Source organism: Myodes glareolus, chromosome 19 (genome assembly GCF_982192425.1).
Source record: "Myodes glareolus chromosome 19, mMyoGla1.1, whole genome shotgun sequence".
Taxonomy (NCBI): domain Eukaryota; kingdom Metazoa; phylum Chordata; class Mammalia; order Rodentia; family Cricetidae; genus Myodes; species Myodes glareolus.
In genome coordinates, this window is record NC_142044.1 from 2677556 (window position 1) to 2698550 (window position 20995).

The following is a 20995-nucleotide window of genomic DNA, read 5'->3' on the forward strand; positions in this document are numbered from 1 at the left end:
TTTCACCTTTTTTTTAGTTTCCTTTTTTTAAAAAAAATACCAATCCAAATTCCCACTCCCTCCCCTCCTCCCATTCCCTCCACACACACTCCCACCCCACCCCCCTCTAATCCTAAGAGAGGATAAGGCACTTTACTTTATGGAAGGTCCAAGGCCCTCTCTACTACATCTAGGCTGAGCAAGGTAAACATCCAAAGACAATAGGATCCCAAAAAGCCAGTTCATGCAGTAGAAATAAATCCCAGTGCCACTGCCAGTGGCCCCTCAGCCATACAACTGTCAGCTACATATAGAGGGCCTAGTTTGGTCCTATGCATGTCCATTCCCAGTCCAGCTGGAGTTGGAGAGTTTCGATTAGCTCAGGTAAACTGTTTCAGTGGATGTCCCCATCATGGTCTTGACTTCTTTGCTCATATTCTCATTTCTTCTACTCTTCAATTAGACCTTGGGAACTCAGTCCAGTGCTCCGATGTGGGTCTCTGCCTTTGTTTCCATCTGTTGTTGGACGAAAGTTCTATAGTGATAGTTAAGATAGGCATCAGTCTGACTACAGGACAAGGCCAATTCGGGCACCCTCTCCTCTATTGCTTAGGGTCTTAGCTGGGGTCATCTTTGTGGATTCCTGGGAGTTTTTCTAGAGCCAGGTTTCTTGCTAACCCCATAATGGCTCCCTCAATCAAGATTTCGCTTTTCTTTCTCTTATATCTGTCCTTCCTCCATCTCAGCTATCCCATTCCCTCAAGTTCTCCTCAACCTTCCCCTTCTCCCCTTTCTTCTACCCCACGCCCCCATGATCCTAATTTTGTTAGGAGATTTTGTCAGTTTCCAATTTTCAGGTGGGTCTATATATGTTTTTCTTAGGGTTCACCTTATTACTTAGCTTCTCTAGGATCATGAACTATAGGCTCAATGTCCTTTGTTTATAGCTAGTCCACTTCTGAGTGAGTACGTACCATATTCATTTTGGGGGGGGGGGACTGGGGATAATGTTTTTTAATTTCATCTATTTGCATGCAAAATTCAAGATGTCATTTTTTTTTACCGCTGAGTAGAACTCTAATGTGTAAATGTGCCACACTTTATTTATCCATTCTTCAATTGAGGCATCTAGGTTGTTTCCAGGTTCTGGCTATTACAAATAATACTGCTATGAACATAGTTGAACAGATGCTTTTGTAGTATGGTTGAGCATCTTCTGGGTATCAATCTTTCAACTTTTAACCCCTTTTTTTTACTGACATGAACCACAATTTGGGGAGATTCCAAAGAAATTACTTGTGGCTTTAAAAAGGCTTTCATTTCTGTCAGTAACCTTTTAAATGTTTTAAACACAATGCATTTTAGCTGCACTACCTTTTCCCTAGGAAAAAAGTACACATTAAGAACAGTAATAAGGGGGCTGGAGAGATGGCTCAGTGGTTAAAAGCATTGCCTGCTCTTTCAAAGGCCCTGAGTTCAATTCCCAGCAACCACATGGTGGCTCACAACCATCTGTAATGAGGTCTGGTGCCCTCTTCTGGCCTTGACGTTAATTGCTGTGCTCCTGGCCGTCCTCTGCTGCAGAGCTCCGCGTCTTTGTCTCCCTCTAACACTGGACACTGGGCGGCCAGAGAGGAGCTGACACTGACAATCTCACTGACACAGACTTTAGGGACCATGCAGGGGTCAGCTGCCTTCTCTCCTGTTAGGATCGATCTCTGACAAATGGAAGAAGTCAGTCCACGAGACTGTTATCATTTTATTAATATTTGGCCTAGAGAACCTGTGTGTCCTGATCTTGGACTTTAAGAAATATTCTTTTTCCTCTTTGCTGAATGAATTGGCAAACAATGCTTCACACCAGTGTAATATCATCACTAATCTAAAGTTTAAAGTTTACTCTTATCCTCACAATCCATGAGAGGTTATTCAAGTATTACAATTTCAAACAATAAATTATTATTTCTTGAAAATTGTAGTTTATTATTATTAATTATACTGAACATGATTATAGTCTCACATTAATTCAAATATGATTTGTACCTAATTATTCTCATGAAATGTTTATGTTTAAAGACTGTTAATATTTTCATACCCTTTTGTAGGTCTTTTGGGGTCAAGAGCATTTGAATTGCTTGTCCCTTCTGCATGAATTATTCAGTGGGTATCTTCAGGAAGAGGGGAGCTTTGAAGTGCCGGTTCCCGAATCAGCACCCCAATTGCCATCTCCTGTGGATAAGACTCAAGCTCTGAAAAGTGAACCAAGTTCAGATGATCTGCGGACAGGCGCCTTTCAGTACCTCCAGGATGCTGGTGAGTACAGGCAGTGTCAGCGTGGAATGAGTGCGCTGATAGCACTGGGCATGAGAAAGTGGTCCACTCACACTGACAGTGTGGAAGTGATGACACCAGCCAGGCCCTCTTTGAAATTGACTTTTTCCATCTCAAATCTTATTTAAACCGATCAGTTAGTTTCTTTATGTGATTTTTTTTTTTTATTCTCTGAGAAATCAGCGTGTTCCTTTTTAAAAACTTGCAATGTTGTTTTCATTTGGCAGAACCTTTGAAACTCCCTGGTGCCTATGAAGTCTTGTTCTGCAGTGAGACAGACGAGAGCCCGGGGATGATGCTGTGGAGGTATCCAGAACCTCGCGTGCTCACCCTGGTACGGATAACTCCTGTGCCTTTCAACACCACAGAGGACCCAGATATTAGCACAGCGGACCTTGGTGATGTGCTGCAGGTGTGTAGAGGCTGCTTTTTATCTTTCTAAAATAAAATCCGTATGAGAAAATGATGACCATTAAGAAAAAAGTTATTAGAGCATACATATTTCTTCTATCAGTAGTAGCAAAGATGAATACATTCACTTGTGTGCTATATGCATGCTACATGTGTAAAAAGGAAAGAGATATTTTGATGTCTCTGGACCACCTAAAGTAGTAAAGATCAGGGGGAATTCCAGGGATCTAGGCAGCATACAGGAAGCTTGACCATTCTCAATAGCCAGAGTCAGTATCTGGTCATACAATGTTTTATAACTTAATAAAAAAAATATAAGAACTAATGCATGGGTAAAGCTCAAAGTAGAGATACTGGCCTAGGGAACAAGACAGGGCTGCGATTTCTGGAAGCTGAGGGGAGCTTGCTCTAGAATTCACAGTAAGGATTCTGTGTATAGAGTAGAATAGCGTTCACAGTAAAGATAAAGCAACAGGACACAACAGATAGGACAGGTGTCCCGATGCTATGTCCTGAGATCCTGGAGCTGTCTGTCCTCATGTTCTCCCAGTGAGCAACAGCATTTAACATGTGGCTGGGAATGGATCTCATGGACAGAAGCAACTCTTCGGTTGCAGTCTTAGGATCCTACAAATTGTCTTGTTTCCTTAGAGAAGTTGGGAACAGAAGCTATGTAGCACCGGTCACAGGATCAGATCAGCTCAGATTTTCTCCTTTGCACCTAAAGGTTCAGGTCCTAGAGTTGCTCTTAGGGGTCAGAAAGCATCTCAGCCACTCATGTGCTGGGAGCTCTGTTGAGCGTGAACAGTTCTTTGGTTGTTGATGGGTAGAAGACTCCCTACGTCATCTTCCAAAGGGAACCCTCCTGCTGTCACTCATTGTACTGTGATGGTCTCGAGTCTGTTCTGGAGGCTCAGGTCTAATGTTACATGGCTGACCTGAGTGGAAGGGAAATGTGAAAGGTGCCCCTGGTCGGTGTGGTGTAGAGCAGATTCTGTGGGCTGTCACGGTTCTTCTCCTGACCGTCTCCTTAGGCAAACTTCTGGGCTTCCCAGACTTTCAGTTTCCTTTCCTAAAAGTAACAGTTGTTGTTATCAACCTTTCAAAGTAATTGCAGGCTATTACAGTAAATGGGACATTATAGTTAGTATGCTTAAATAAATGCCTTTACACATAGTGAGGTCTTTTTCTCTATTCAGCTTACACAAGCACCTAGCGATTATTTTTTTTTTAGTAAATTTTATTAAATTATAAAAGTTTCCATTTCCGCCCCCCCTCCCAACACCCTCCCACTCCCCCCACTCCCCCCCTCCTTCCCCTCCATCCCCCAGGGCAGTCAGGGTTTCCTGCCCTGTGGGAAGCTCCAGCTCCCTCCCCCTCCCTCCAGGTCCAGGAAGGCGAGCGTCCAAACAGACTGGATCCCCAAAATCCAGCATATGCAGAGGAAACAGGTCCCAGTGTCATAGTCAATGGCTTTTCAGAAAGACCCCGGGCCAGCCACAGTCAGAGAATCCGGCCAAATTCCAAGAATCTGGCTAGATCACGTCCTCGTTCAGTCCCAGTCCGACTGGCCCTGGTAAACTCTCATCAGATCCGTTCCCTTGTATCAGTGGGTGATAGCATCCCTCGCAGTACTGATTTCGTCTTTCATGTTCCTCCTCCTTCCGCTCCCCCTCCGGACCTCGGGGGGCTCAATCCGGTGCTCCAATGTGGGCCTCCGACTGCATAGCCGTCCTTCGCCAGACGAAGGATCTATGGTGATAAGCAAAATATACATCAGTATGGTCATGGGCCACGGCCGATTCAGGCACCCTCTCCTCTGTCCAGAGAGCAATCTGGGGGATTTCTCCTTGGACCTGGGATCCCATATATAATCAAGTCTCCTGTAAACCCTAAAATGGCTCCCTTAGTTGAAATATATTGTTCCCTGATCCCATATTCATCCTACCTCCCTCCCCCCCCCCATCCCCGGCCACCAAGCTTTCCCCGTTCCTCCCCTACTCCCTTCTCTCTAGCCCTCTCCCCCTCCATTGACCCTCCCACCCCCCCATGCACCCGAGGTTACCTGGGACTCTTGTCTATTTCCTACCTCCTGGTGGATAGCTAAATAATCTTCATCAGGTTCATCTTCTTATTTAGCTTCTCTAGGATCACGAATAATAGGCTCAAAGAAGTTTAATTATGGTTAGAATCCACTTATGAGTGAATACATACCGTGTTCCTCTTTTTGGGTCTGGCTTACCTCACTCAGTAAAGCGTTTTCTATTTCCATCCATTTGCATGCAAAATTCAAGATGTCATTGTTTTTTACCGCCGAGTAAAACTCTAATGTATATATGTTCCACACCTTTTTTAACCATTCTTCTATTGAGGGGCACCTAGGTTGTTTCCATGTTCTGGCTATTACAAATAGTGCAGCTATGAACATAGTTGAACAAATGCTTTTGTAGTATGTTAGGGAATCTTTAGGGTATATTCCCAAGAGTGGTATTGCTGGGTCCTGAGGGAGGTTGACTCCCAGTTTCCTGAGAAACCGCCACACTGATTTCCACAGTGGCTGCACGAGTTTGCATTCCCACCAACAATGGATGAGTGTTCCCCTCACCCCACAACCTCTCCAGCATAAGCTATTGTTGGTGTTTTTGACTTTAGCTATTCTGACAGGTGTAAGATGGTATCTCAAAGTGGTTTTGATTTGCATTTCCCTGATCGCTAAGGAGGTTGAGCATGACCTTAAGTGTCTTCTGGCCATTCGAAGTTCATCTGTTGTGAATTCTCTGTTCAGTTCAGTACCCCATCTTTTAATTGGGTTAATTAGAGTTTTAGTGCCTAGTTTCTTGAGTTCTTTGTATATTTTGGAGATCAGACCTTTGTCTGATGAGGGGTTGGTGAAGATCTTCTCCCAGTCAGAAGGCAGCCTTTTTGTCCTACTGACAGTGTCCTTTGCTTTACAGAAGCTTCCCAGTTTCAGTAGATCCCATTTATTCATTGTTTCTCTTATTGTCTGTGCTGCTGGGGTCCTACTTAGGAAGAGGCCTCCTGTGCCTAAATCTTGTAGACTACTTGCCACTTTTTCTTCTATCAGGTTCAAAGTGGACGGATTAATGTTGATGTCTTTAATCCATTTGGACTTGATTTTTGTGCATGGTGATAGATATGGATCTACTTTCATTTTTTTACAGGTTGACATCCAGTTATGCCAGCACCATTTGTTAAAGATGCTTTCCTTCTTCCATTGTATACCTTTAGCTCCCTTGTCGAAAATTAGGTGTTCATAAGTTTGTGGGATAATATCTGGGTCTTCTATTCGATTCCATAGGTCGACTTCTCTGTTCTTATGCCAATACCAAGCTGTTTTCAATACTGTAGCTCTATAATAGAGTTTGAAGTCAGGGATGGTAATGCCTCCAGAAGTTCTTTTATTGTATAAGATTGTTTTGGCTATCCTGGGTTTTTTGTTTTGCCATATAAACTTGATTATTGTTCTCTCAAGGTCTGTGAAGAAGTTTGATGGGATTTTGATGGGGATTGCATTGAATCTATAGATTGCTTTTGGTAGAATTGCCATTTTTACTATGTTGATTCTCCCAATCCAAGAGCAGGGGAGGTCTTTCCATTTTCTGGTATCCTCCTCAATTTCTTTCTTCAAAGACTTAAAGTTTTTGTCAAATAGGTCTTTCACTTCCTTGGTTAGAGTAACCCCAAGATATTTTATGCTATTTGTGGCTATCATGAAAGGTGATGCTTCTCTGATTTCCCTCTCTGCTTCTTTATCCTTTGTGTATAGGAGGGCCACTGATTTTTTGGAGTTGATCTTGTATCCTGCCACGTTACTAAAGGTGTTTATCAGCTGTAGGAGTTCTTTGGTAGAGTTTTTGGGGTCGTTTATGTACACTATCATATCGTCAGCAAATAACGAAAGTTTAACTTCATCCTTTCCAATTCGAATCCCCGTGATCCCCTTATGTTGTCTTATTGCTATTGCTAGAACTTCAAGCACTATATTGAAGAGGTATGGAGAGAGTGGACAGCCTTGTCGCGTTCCTGATTTTAGTGGAAAGGCTTTGAGTTTCTCTCCATTCAGTTTGATGTTAGCTGTCGGCTTGGTGTATATTGCTTTTATTATATTTAGGTATGATCCTTGTATCCCCAGTCTCTCCAACACCTTTATCATAAATGGGTGTTGAATTTTGTCAAATGCTTTTTCAGCATCTAGTGAGATGATCATATGGTTTTTTTCTTTCAGTTTATTTATATGATGGATTACATTGATAGATTTGCGTATGTTGAACCAGCCCTGCATCTCTGGAATGAAGCCGACTTGATCATAATGGATAATTTTTCTAATGTGCTCTTGGATTCGGTTTGCCAGTATTTTATTGAGAATTTTCGCGTCGATGTTCATGAGTGAGATTGGCCTGTAATTCTCTTTCTTGGTTGTGTCTTTGTGTGGTTTTGGTATTAGGGTAACTGTAGCTTCATAAAAGGAGTTAGGCAGTGACTCTTCTGTTTCTATATTGTGGAATACGTTAAGGAGTATAGGTATTAGCTCTTCCTGGAAGTTCTGGTAGAATTCTGCATTGAAACCATCTGGTCCTGGGCTTTTTTTGGTAGGGAGATTTTTGATAACAGCTTCTAACTCTTCGCGACTAACAGGTCTATTTAGATTGTTCACCTGTTCTTGGTTCAACTTTGGTATATGGTATTTATCTAAAAAAATGTCCATTTCTTTTACATTTTCCAACTTTGTGGCATATAAACTTTCATAGTAAGATCTAATGATTCTCTGAATTTCCTCTGTGTCTGTGGTTATGTCCCCCTTTTCATTTCTGATCTTATTAATTTGCATGTTCTCTCCCTGCCGTTTGATTAACTTGGATAGGGGTTTGTCAATCTTGTTGATTTTCTCCAAGAACCAGCTTTTTGATTCATTGATTCTTTGGATTGTTTTCTCTGTTTCTATTTTGTTGATTTCAGCCCTCAGTTTGATTATTTCCAGTCTTCTAGACCTCCTGGGTGAATCAGCTTCTTTTTTTTCTAGATCTTTCAAGTGTGCTGTTAAGTCTCCAATGTGTGCTTTCTCTGCTTTCTTTAATTGGGCACTTAGTGCTATGAACTTTCCTCTTAGCACTGCTTTCATAGTGTCCCATAGGTTTGAGTATGTTGTGTCTTTGTTTTCATTAAATTCAAGGAAGAGATTAATTTCTTTCTTTATTTCTTCCTTGACCCAGGGGTGATTTAGTAGTTGACTGTTCAGTTTCCATGAGTTTGTTGGCTTCCTGGGGGGAGCATTGTTGTTGAATTCTAATTTTAGTCCATGGTGATCTGACAAGACACAGGTAGTTACTAATATTTTTCTGTATCTGTGGAAGTTTGCTTTGTTACCGAGTATGTGGTCAATTTTCGAGAAGGTTCCATGAGCTGCAGAGAAAAAGGTATATTCTTTCCTATTTGGGTGGAGTGTTCTATAGATGTCTGTTAAGTCCATTTGATTCAATACCTCCAATAGGTCTCTCAATTCTCTGTTTGGTTTCTGTCTGATTGACCTGTCCATTGGTGAGAGAGGAGTGTTGAAGTCTCCTACTATTAGTGTGTGTGGTTTGATGACCGCCTTGAGTTCTAGAAGAGTTTCTTTTACATATGTGGGTGCCTTTATATTAGGAGCATAGATATTCAGGATTGAGACTTCCTCCTGATGAATTGTTCCAGTTATGAGTATGAAATGTCCATCTCCATTTCTTCTGATTGATTTTAGTTTGAAGTCGATTTTGTTAGATATTAGAATGGCCACGCCCGCTTGTTTCTTAGGTCCATTTGCTTGGAAAACCTTTTCCCAACCCTTTACTCTGAGTAAGTGTCTGTCTTTGTGGTTGAGGTGTGTTTCTTGTAAACAGCAGAATGTTGGATCCTGTTTTCGTATCCAATCTCTAAGTCTGTGCCTCTTTATAGGTGAATTGAGTCCATTGATATTAAGTGATATTAATGACCAGTGGTTGTTGACTCCGGTCATTTTTTTTTTTAAGTAGTAGAGTGTATGTGTTTTTCTTCTTTGATTTGTGCTTGTGAATGGTCGCTAGATGTTCGAGTTATTGTAGATCGTGTTGGGAATGTTGGATTCCTTCGGTAGTGAATTTCCTTCTAATATTCTCTGTAAGGCTGGATTAGTAGCTACGTATTGTTTAAATTTGTTTTTATCCTGGAATATTTTGTTTTCTCCGTTGATAGTGAACAATAGCTTGGCTGGGTATAGTAGTCTGGGTTTGCATCCATGGTCTCTTAGTTTCTGCAGTACCTCTATCCAGGATCTTCTGGCTTTCATGGTTTCCATAGAGAAATCCGGTGTAAGCCTGATAGGTTTACCTTTATAAGTTACTTGACCTTTTTCCTTTGCAGCTCTTAAAATTTTTTCTTTAATATTTATGTTTTGTGTTTTGATTATTATATGGCGCGGGGATGTTTTTTTCTGATCCAATCTATTCGGTGTTCTGTATGCTTCTTGAACCTTCATAGGAATATCGTTCTTTAGGTTGGGAAAGTTTTCTTCTATAATTTTGTTAAATATATTTTCTGGGCCTTCGATCTGCAGTTCTTCTCCTTCTTCAATCCCTATTATTCTTAGATTTGGTTTTTTTATTGTGTCCCAGATTTCCTGAATGTTTTGTGAAGAGAATTTGTTGGATTTGCCGTTTTCTCTGACCAGAGCATTTATTTTCTCTATGGTATCTTCAGAATCTGAGATTCGTTCTTCTATCTCTTGTATTCTGTTGGTTATGCTTGATTCTGTAGTCTCCGCTCGTTTACCTAGGTTTTCCATATCCAGCCGGTTCTCGTTTTGTGTTTTCTTCATTGCCTCCATTTCAGTTTTCAATTCTTGGACTGTTTCCTTTACTTGTTTGATTGTTTTTTCTTGGTTTCTCAGGGTATCACTCACGGATTTACTTATTTCTTCAAACTTTTTGTTATATTTCTCATCCATTTCTATACTCATTTCTTCAAACTTTTTGTTATACTTCTCAACCAGTTCCTTAAGGGAGTTATTCATATCCTGTTTAAGGGACTCTATTGCTTTCATAATGGCACTTTTTTCCACTTCATCTGGGTTAGAGTGTTCAAATCCTTCTGTTGTAGGGTCATTGGGATCTGATATTTTCATGTTGTTTTTTAGATTGTTGGAGGAGGTCTTGCCTTGGCGTCTGCCCATCTCTTCGATCAAATGCTCTCTATTGGAACTTCTGGTATCGGGTCAGGTTCCCTTGTTGGGCAGGGAGTTCACTGATAGAATGCCTACCTTTCCCCAAGCAGGGTATTGAAGCACAGGCACTGCCTCTCTCCGGGATGCCCCTACAGAGCAGGCCCAGTGTGCAAGGCAGCTGAACTGGGGAAATTTTATGGGCTCAGTGGGAGGGGAGAAATATAGAAATTTGTACCTGGATGGAAGCTGGGATGGCAGGTGGGAGAGCCTAGCAGGGTGGAAACAGCACTGCAGGCTGACCTGGGAGTCTATGGGGTCTGGGAAAGTCCTAGCTCCCCCTCGCCGGGCCCCTGCCGTGGGCCCGATTCAACTCACCACTCCGAAGGCCCTCTGGATGGAAGCTGGGATGGCTGGCGGGGAAGCTAGCAGGGTGGAGCCAGCAGAGCAGGCTGCCCTGGGAGTCTATGGGGTCGGGGAGAGTCCTAGCTTCCCCTCGCCGGGCCCCTGTCGCGGGCCCGATTCAACTCACCACTCCGAAGGCCTTCTGGATGGAAGCTGGGATGGCTGGCGGGGAAGCTAGCAGGGTGGAGCCAGCAGAGCAGGCTGCCCTGGGAGTCTATGGGGTCGGGGAGAGTCCTAGCTCCCCCTCGCCGGGCCCGCGGGGGCCCGAATCAACTCACCACTCCGAAGGCCCTCTGGATGGAAGCTGGGATGGCTGGCGGGGAAGCTAGCAGGGTCCCTAGCGATTATTATAAGACTTCTCCATGCCATCTCAGCCTCCAGTCTCCCATCCAACCTAGCCTTTCCAAAATCGTATAGGACCAGAGAGATCACAAGACTCACTGAGGGAAACACTCCGTGGGTCTGTCACCCTGCTATGCCTGCTGTGATAACCTGGCATGCCCTGGAAATTGAACATGCTTTAGTTAAACTAACCTATTTGTAGTTCCCAAACCAACTTTAACTACCCACTTTCTCCTTGTTTATTAGTTTGATTTCTATTGTTCTGATAAACTTTATGACCAAAACAATCTGAGGCAGAAAAGATTTATTTCAGCTTACACTTCTGGGTCACAGTCTACTATTGGGGTAAATCAGGACAGGAACTGAAGCAGAAGACTCAGAGGAACACTGCTTTCCAGCTTGCTGTCATGGCTCGTGGCAGCCAGTTCCTTATACAGCTCGGACCCACCTGATCTGAGATGCACGGCCTATGGTGAGCTGGACCTTTCTACAACCATTAGCCATGAAGAAAATGCCCCAGAGGCATGCCCACAGGCAGCCTGTTCTATGTAGTGCCTCAACTGACTTGACTTCCCTCTTGACTCTCAAGAAAAACAATAATAAAATTAAATAAGCCAACACACTGTCAGTTTCTCCTTTCTTGAAAACTAGAGTCCTGTCTACTCTTGGATTAGCTAACATTCTGTCTGACCCCTGAAGGATTCTGGGACATTGTGTCTGAATGTGCTCCCATCCTCCTGGAGCCCTGGAGCGCTGATGTCTTTACTTTGATGCTGTTTTCATTTTATCCTGTTTCCCTAGATCTTCTTCCATTCCTAGATCGTGTGTCTCAAGAAACGGATCACATAGCTTACCACTCTGTTCCTTGTACTAAGTAGGGCCACTCAGAAAGTTGTTAGTGGTAAATACTTGGATGCCTGGGTTCCTGCTGCCTGCTATGTAGAAGTATTAAGAAGTTAATTAATTAACTTAAGTTAATTTAAGTTTAAAGTTAATAAGTTAATTATTAAGAAGTTATTCATAGTATGTTAGTAAATTTATTTTGGAATTTTAATGGAACATATAGGAACATGCCTATATTATTCATCTAACCATAAATTCTAAAAAAAAAACCCTAAATTTAATGTTTATAGAAACCAAAATGACTTTATTTTGTGTCCATTAATGATTTTATCACATAAATTTAAATACTGACGTGTGAACAAAATGAGGGTATATGTGGTATAGAAGAACTAGGACTGAGGGTGCCACCAGCCTTTAAAGAGTTGTTTTAGACGGGCTGGGGTGTAAGAACTTCCTGGTGCTGTGATTTTTTTTGTGGCAGTTTCCAAGGTCCCCTTTCCCTCACCTTATTGCATCTTGTAAGGATTCCAATTTGAAATGTCCACTCTCTGACTTGACAATGGATTGTTTTTAAGACAGGGTCTTGCTGTACAGCCTTGGCTAACCTGGAACTTGTTGTATATAGACCAGAGTGCCTAAAAAGTGTCTCAGCCTCCCAAATCCCAGGCTTAAAGACATGTGCCACCACACCTGGATGGACATTTTAATTTTTATGTAGATTCATTATGTTACTTTCTATGGGCAGGGTTAATATTTAGCTTGACTGATTGTTATATGTAGCATGTTAATGAGGAAACAAGAGCACAGTATTGATGGAACAAGAATAAAATTAGAAAATGTCTTTTTAAAATATTTTAAGGTCAATTTTTTATCATCTTTTAGTTATATGTATGTGTATCTCTGCATGTGGGCTTATAAACTTGAGCTGTGGAACCTGCAGCAGCCAGATGCATCGAATCCCTTGGAGTGGGGGTACCTGATGTGGGTACCTTGAGTTGAACTCAGGCCCCCTGGAAGAACAGCAGGTGCCCTTAACCCCTGAGCATCTATCTAACCCCTTGAAAACATATTTAGCCAGGGAAGTGCTCTGACATTTTATGTTAGTGACAAATTTATTTCTCCCATGCAAATTTGCCCTTCAGATATCAAAATTCCCTAATTGAATGATTTCCTTAGAGAAATCATCAGAGTTTGGTACCTATTCCTTCTTGGAACATAATGAGAAATAATCACACTTGTAATTCCTTAAATGTCTCTACACAGGGGACAGGAGGAACAAGCAAAGTCAGTAGTGTCGTTGTTGATTCCGGGGGAAGACAATCGTATGCTGAAGACATCAGTGCACTTGTGCCCAGTTCTCTTCCACTCGTCCAACTTAAAAATCGGGACAATTAGTTTTTATTTTTTTCTGAAGACCTGTTTTTAATTATGTGTGTCTGTGTAGGGGATGTGCACTGTGAGTGCCAGTGTCTAAGACAAACAGAAGAGGGCGTTAGGAACTGAGCTCAGGTACTCTTAGCTGCAGTAACCGTTAATAATGAATTAATATTGCTATAAAAATCAAAGTGAAGCCACACTGAATGAATAACAAAATAATTTGCTATGAAATGGGCATCATCTCCATTTTACAGTTGGGTAAACGGAACTGTTCCTGAATCGCAGAATTTGTTAGTAAGGGAAGTCTCAACTTCACACCTATCTGTCTGACTACAAAGCCCGTGCTCTACATAAAAATCTGGGAAGAGAATATTCTAGATGGTTTACCTAAGTGACAGTGAGCCCTACCCTATTGGGAAATGTGGGGAAGAAGAAAATAAAGTTACCATTTTACTTTATCATGAAATAATTATCCAATAATATGCCAAAGTAGCTTTAAATCAGTAAAAGTAAATGCAAGAGAGATTAGCTGTTAACATATCTAAAGAAAAATGTAGGACGTAGGAGGAGGGAAATGCCCAGACAAAGTGTTATAGACAAAAATAACCTCCAAAAATACCATCGAGTTTGTTTTGTGTTGGCCATTTACTGCTGGTCCTGGGACCTGCCTTTAAGTGTGATTTCCTGGTATCATTCATCCTCAGTGGCTCTTACCTCCTCTTCCACAGAGTTGCCTGAACCCTGAGGGGAGAGTTTTGATGGAGACATCCCATTTAGGACCAAATGTTCCGAAATGTCCCTCTGCACATTGCCCAGTTATGGTTCTGTTTTTGTTCCAGTCAGCTGCAGGAGGAAGCTTCTCTGATGATGGCTGAGCAAGACCCTCATCTATGAGTTTAGCAGATGTTGTTAGTCATTTTGTCTGTGTTCCTTCAGCAGCTGAACAGTAGTTTTGGGTTCTTTGTCCCCTGAGCAGTGTCAGGAATGGGTTCCATCTCATGGAGTGGATCTTAACTCCATTTAGATGGTGGTCAGTTATTCCTACAACATTTGTGCCTCTGCTGTGCAGCTCACATTGAAGATGGTCAGGTTTGTAGCCGGTTTGTAGTTGGTGCTTACCTCTCTCTGGTAGTGTACAGAGTACCTTCAGTAACACGAACACTGATCAGTAGGGGTGAAGACTCTAGGTAGGCACCAGCTTGAATCCTCCATGTTCAGGGAGTTCTGTAGATGCCGTCTTCAACAGTAGGGCATTGTTGTCAGTTTGTGGAGATCAACCATGAGCCTTGGCCATAGCCTGGGTTGTTTGGGGCTTTCCATGGAGCTCTTTGACCAATTCAAGAGCATAAATCTTCTAAAAGAAGAAGAAGCTCTAAATTTGCTGTAAGAGAAGAAGCCCCATCTTTTGGGAAGGTCACCTTTTGTGTTGGCGGCTTGTTAGTGTTGTGGTAGTTCCGGGGAATGCTGGATCTGTGTGTGGTTAACAGATGCTCTTGCTGACAGAGTGACTATCTGAGGAGACATTGCCTTTCTCACAGCTACAAAATCAGTGTTGTCTTTATGTCCAGTGTGGGAAGAGACTCCATTGAGACTTGAGCAAAAGCAGGGAGCGTTAACATCAGATACAGCAGGGAGAGCGGCCCTAGAGGGCAAAACAGACGGATGTGAGTGGACCCTAGAGGAGTTCCCCTGGGAGGAGGGCCATCCTTGGCAGAGGGGCTCTAGAAAGACTCTTTCCTAAAAAGGAAATATGAAAGGAAGAAAAAAATAGAATTTTTTTTTACTGTGTTTTTCTAGCTTCTCATCTTGTACCTGCCAAAATGATTCATGCCACTTTAGTCCCGTCACTGTCCGTGACATCATCTTAGGTAGACGGGGTCCCATATCACTCAAGACACAGGAGGTCACTTCTTCTCACAGCAATTTAAAGTCAGTGCCTGTACTGGCGATTCACGGTGAGAATGAGGTTTCAGCATTTAATCATATCATTTTGTAATTCTAAAAAACTTGAGTTTATAATATGGTGTATTGGTGTCTCTGGATTAGCATGGATTTGGTTGTGGTTTACTAGTGACATTTTTAACCCATTGTTTGTCTAGATACCAAACTAAAACCTCATTAAATTTTACAGTTGTGTGATTTTTTTTCTTTTCTTTTTTATAATTATGTGAAAATGCCCCAGGTCAGGCATATATAATTGACTTTACAAGTTAAAGTAAAGAATACTGTTGCTGCTGTAAAATTGCCTTTACCATCATCATATAATTCTAGAGCACATGGACCCAACAGGCAGAGATTATGGTGACTCACAGTATAGTATGATTTCTCTCTTCCACACAGAGCCTAAGAAGAATAAAATGAAGTAGTCTTGGGTGTTTCTTTTCAGCAGCATTGGGCGGTTCACTTATAGTTGCACATGTGTTCCCAGAATCCCGAGCTTTTCATTTTATAAGCACCTCCTGCCCACTGGCAGCTGTACTAATGTGTCCCAGAAGGCTTTTCACCTATCCATCATCTTTAGGAGAAGTACTCAAAGCCAGATATGAGATTCATTGTTGAAATGGGAAAAAAATGGATAGGCCTGGAGGAAGTGAGAAGCTGAGCTGGAGTCTTCAGAATCAAGGAGAGGGGAAATGCGTGTACCCAGTGGACATTAATAAATATTTGTGGATGATGGACGATGCTGGGCCAGCTACTAAGACTGGTAACTTCCAGAAGCCACTGCCTCCTTTTTTGGATGAAAAGAGGAAATACAAATAGAGTATTCTCTGAATACATTTTTAATCCTTCTGTTTTTGTGGTGTTGTGAAAGTCTGAATTAGTCTAGGAATAGATCCCAAAGAACTTCTGATCACCTCAGTAGACAGAGGAGGCGAGCAGGGCTAGGTGCGTGAGTAGTAGGAGGCTCTCGCTCTATTCTCAAGGTGCCTGTCCCTTCCTAGGAGGGACAAGTGCACGGCACAAGCCAGGCATGGCCTGTTATAGACTGAAAAAGATGCCAAGAGTGTGCCTCTTAACAAAGAAAATTTCCAGCTCATTGGAGCCGCCACAACACGGCTGCATGAAGAGATGGATATCTAGGTGGTCACTGGTGAGTAAGTAGGATTTCAAGAAATAAAGAAAGGAGAAGGTTTATTTTAAAAATCACTGTCAGGGTTGGGAATTAGCTCAGTGATAGCATTCTTGCCTACAATGCATAGGGTCCTTGGTTCAGTTTCCAGTACCTCTAAAAATAAGTATGTTCAGAACTGAATAGAGAAAGTTGAACATAATATTTCTAGGAAGTAGAGTAGTCTGGTTTGACAAGAACAGGCTGAACCAGGGTGAAGTGAGTGAAAGAGCTACAGGCTGTGGTCATGGTGAGCAAGTCTGTGTCCACTCCTGCCCATGAAATCAGTACTGTGACCTCCACTCTGGATAGAAGGTAAGTGGGGTCTGAGAAGTGAAGTAATTTGAGAAAGCAGGAAGGAGATAAAACTAGGATTCACACTGAGATCTCTATGGATCTGTGAGTCCTGTGTTATGTTGCTTTGACTACTTGGAGACTGTGGAATTCATCTACCCCTTTATAGCTTCATAAGCCATTGGCAGCTCAGTCCTTAGAGTAGATTGGCCCAGTGTCTGTAAAGATGGAAAGGAAAAAGGAAGACAGACTGGAAATGAGAGCCTTGACAGGTACAGGTTATGGCAAAGGTTATAAACAAAGAAAGCTCTTAAAAGTCAAAGGTGGCAGGCAGATGTCAGACCAGTGAGAAGTCTGTTGTAAGAGCACTCACATCGTGGAAAGAGAGGGTGCAGTTGTGCCACTGTGGCTCACTTTACCTGGAACCAGCCCTGTAGAGGGCTCGGTGGTACCCTCTTGTCAGAGAGAAGGAAAGGGTCTGAGTCTCCTTGGGCATCTTCCCTCGGGAAAGAGCATGAAGTCACAGGGCTTTGACCCTGGAAGCTATGTGATTCTCTGCCGAGAGTCCCAGGAGTATGGGAAACACTGCTGGAGCTGTTTTTCCTCTTTCAGAAAATACAGGTTACCAAGAGCTTCCACAAAACTGTAGTTCATCCCCCTCCCACGGGGGAAGCCTTGGAGCAGGTAACCTAGGGCTGTCCAAACACAGCCCCACATTCCGGGCGGCATCAGCCTCATGCTGTCTCCAGCACTAGATGTCTGCAGACTTCAGGTACCTTATTTCTGCTCTAGCATAGGGAAAGGATAGGACAGACGGAAGTCATTCTCCTCCCTTAAGACGCCCACATCCTGTACCACTGTGTTGCCAAGATCCAAAGTCCAGAGTTAGGTCACTTGGCCATACCCAGCTAAGGGAAGATTAGTATTAATTTGCAGAGGAGGAAAGAAAGAGAAGATGCTGGAGACTAGAGCAATCCCACTCTCAGGCAGGAGCACCCAGGACGGTGTCCAGCTGTCTGCTTTTGTTTGCTCCAAAGCTTTTCTCCTCTGGCCTCTGTGGGATGCATCATCATTCAGTGGTGCAGTAAGAAACCTCACTTTGTAGTTCATTAAGTGAAGTCTGTCCAGGTCAGATTAGACAAAACTTAAACAGTCAATGAGATTTTGGAAATAAAAAGCAGTCAATAGTTCGACGTGATAGCATTTCTCAGTCTTCAGAGCAGAGGTGGGAGGAGTCTGCCAGCACGGTGTGCTTTAGAGTGAATGGAAACCATTTGCCAACTGGAAGAATACTGAAGTCATGTTTGTCCTGTCACTTTATTTGGTGGTAGAAATTTTATTAGCCTATTTCTCTCTTCCTATTAAAAACTCTTGCACTTAAGGGTGGGGGGAGGGAACTGTTTCTTCCTGGAAACAAAGGACTGTGTTTGATGTTTACTATTCAGCATTAGAATGTTAGGGAGGGGCTGGGAAGATGGCTCCACAGGTAAGCACTTGTGCCACACCAGCACGAGGACTTCAGTTTGGACCCGCAACACAAACATAAAAAGCTGTGTATGGCTACTTGGGTGCCTGTAGCTCTGAGCACAGTGGTGGGTAGAGGAGGGAGGATCATTGGGGCTTGCTGGCTGCTGGCCTCAATCAAGGGTCAGTGAAAGATGATCTCAAAGGAGTAAATTGGAGAGGAACAGTGAGACAACCAGAGTCTTCCTCTGATCTCCGAGTGCATGCACCACATATACAAAAAATTTGGTGTGTAAAACTATCAAATGAAGCAAGAGTAAATATATCTAGATAGTGTATGAATTAGTTACTAAATAGAAGTCTTCCTTCTTCGATCCATAGTAAAAATCATATTCATTGACTGTGATTTCTTAGATACTACTTTGATTCAGAGAGCAAAAAACAAAAGTTGGGGGAAGTACAGAAAGGTGATCTGTAATGTACCTCAGTGGTGTGGGAGGACCTTCTGACTATGTGCTGCTTTTATTGGTTAATAAATAAAGAAACTGGCTTGGCCTTTAGCAAGGAAGTAGAAAGGCGGAGTCAGAGAGATGCCATGTAGCCCTGCTGGAGACAGGTGCTGGAACTTTAGCCCATAAGCCACAGCCACATGGCAATATATAGATTACTAGAAATGGGTTAAATTAATATATAAGAGTTAGTCAATAAGAAGCTAGAGCTAATGGGCCAAGCAGTGATTTAATTAATACAGTTTCTGTGTGGTTATTTCGGGGCTAAGCAGCTGGAAACTAACAAGTGGCCTCCTCCGACACCTCTGTATTTTTATTTGAGGTTGAAATGCTATATTTGCATCCTTCCCATCCTCCTCCCCCATGGCCTGTCCTTCCATACTTATGGTGCACATACCCACAGCTGAGTCCCCTTAGTGCTGCCTGTGTTTGCGTGTGGTTAGACCTGACTCCTTGAATTGAGGGCTCATCCTGGAGAAAGAAAAGAAAACAAGCTGGTTCTCCTTCTCTCAGAAGCCACTGACTTCTGATAGCTCATCACCCAGGGCAGGCTCAGTGAAGCTTTCCACCATCCGTGTTGGCATCTCAGCTTGTGTGGTCTTTGCAGGTTTTGTGGTAGGCGGTCACACTTTTGGTGTTCATAGGAGCAGCATCCGTGTCCTGTCCCCTAGAGTTGTTCAGTCCTCGGACTCTTACAGTCCCCGCACCCTCTTCAGCAGTGCTCCCTTGAGATTTCCCACTGGAAGCTGGACACCTACAGTACTTATTCTCTGCCTTTGTCTCTATCTGCTGCAAGGAGAAAAGTTTCTTTGATGAAGTATAAGAACTACTTTTTTTTTTTTTGAGACATGGTTTCTCTGTAACTTTGGAGCCTGTCCTAGAACCAGCTCTTGTAGACCAGATTGGCCTCGAACTCACAGAGATCCTCTTGCCTCTGCCTCCCGCGTACTGGGATTAAAGATGTGCACCACCACCGCCCAGCTAAGAACTACTTTTATCTATGGATCTACACTATATTATTTTAGTAACATGAGCTTAGTAGGTCCTCTAGGGTCTGTGACATTTCTAGCCACTGGATCTTGGCTAGGCTTACAGTACAAGGAATAAGTTCCCTTTAATTGAATGGGCTTTAGGTCTGATTAGACAGATGACAATTGCTCCTAAAATAGAAGTGTCACTATTGCACCACTGAGGCCCATTTTTAGGAGCAAAGATTTGGGAATTAAAAAAGGGTTCCACAAACTAGATCAGCTGGTGACCATGAGCAAGTTATATACCTTCCCTGCTCTTTGACTCTATAAAGTGTGGCTAACACTGGAAGCATGGTGTCTAGCACATGGTAGGGCCTGTGTGAGTGTGAGCAGTTACTACATTCAGCTAAACTTGCCCTCGACAACTTCCAGTTTACCTCTGGTCTTGCCTAGACTATGAATTTGAAAGACAATTGAGTTTCAAAAGTACTGCAAACTACAAGTTCTTTATCCATTTCCTATCCTCTTTATAAAGACATTCATCATTCAGATGAAAAAAATCATTTGTTATATATTTTGAAGTAAATGACTTCCAATTCCACCACCTAGTTTTAAAGGGGGAGTTTGGTCTGACAAGATGGCCCCGTGAGTAAAGGCACTTGTTGTAAGCTTGACGACTTGAGTACAGTCCCTAAAATCCAGGATAAAAGGAGAGACCCGACTCCCTAAGGTTGCCTTCCAACCTCCACATGGGTGCCAGCCGTGGCATGGGCATTCCACACATAAACAGTTTGCAGGTGTTGGTTCTTTCCCTGTGCCATATGTCTCTTGGAGATCAAACTTGGGTCACCAGGCTTGGTGACAAGCATGTTCACCCACAGAACCATCTCTCTAGCCCTCAAAATGCATATCAGTTACTCAGAAATAATACTGGGGACAAAAGTTGGAAGAGGATATATATGTGAAAGGAATGTAGAGTTTTAGTGTCTAGACTTGGCCAGAGAAAAATTAAAGATAACTCTTTGGGTCAGTTCTAGGGAACTAACAGGGTAGAATGCTACCATTAAAAGGAGCTTGAAAAGTCAGAAAATATGGAGTAGTCAGAGGTATGGGAGAGATCAGTTCTTCAGTGGACACTTATAATTTAAGGCTGTAATGGAGTAATTGTAAAATTTTTATCACAAGTTTAGAAATGATCTGGCAATTCAGCAACAAGCAATAGTTATTTGAGAAATAGTTGAAGAGTTGTGCTCATAGAATTCAAACAGAAGCGGGTGAAATAGAAGACATGCTCAGAGAAAGTGCAGAGTTTGGAAAGGAGGGACTGGCAATAGAGCCACAAGCAAATAGCAGGCTAGGAACTGTTGCAGGCGAGTAGTGTCCTGACTGCTGGAACCTCACACATCCATGTGCTGCTGTGTGGTGGCTGACAGACTTTGCCAGGCAACATTTCTGACATGTTCTTAGCTCTCTGTTCCCATCCACTGTTGTTCTTGTGCAGGCCACTTTAAATTAGATAACTTTGATGCTCATGTTACAAAACTCATTCTAATTGCAGCATAGCTGTTACTTTTACTTACTATACAAAAATCTAAGGCTCATGGAGATTAAAAAAGGCTCCTCAGGCCATACCATCGGCCCAGGGCAAAGCCAGGATCCCAGCTTAGATGGATGTGCTCTTTTTAAACAGATGTACTGCTGTGCCTTACTGAATTTGAGGCACTTTAGGGCATGAGTTTGGAGAGGTCTTTCCCAAAATGCACCTTCTCAT

At 42.7% G+C, this 20995-nt stretch overlaps 1 protein-coding gene across 4 annotated transcripts in view; it reads left to right on the forward strand.

The window, feature by feature from the left end:
* Vps13b (vacuolar protein sorting 13 homolog B) overlaps positions 1-20995 on the forward strand; it is a 513205-nt gene that overhangs the window by 388345 nt on the left and 103865 nt on the right. For all 4 annotated transcript variants that reach the window (XM_085679117.2, XM_085679115.2, XM_085679119.2 and 1 more), the window contains exons 38-39: positions 2085-2292; positions 2538-2722. In XM_085679117.2, the coding sequence (XP_085535243.2) occupies positions 2085-2292; positions 2538-2722 (393 nt within the window). The remainder of the gene's footprint in view (positions 1-2084; positions 2293-2537; positions 2723-20995) is intronic.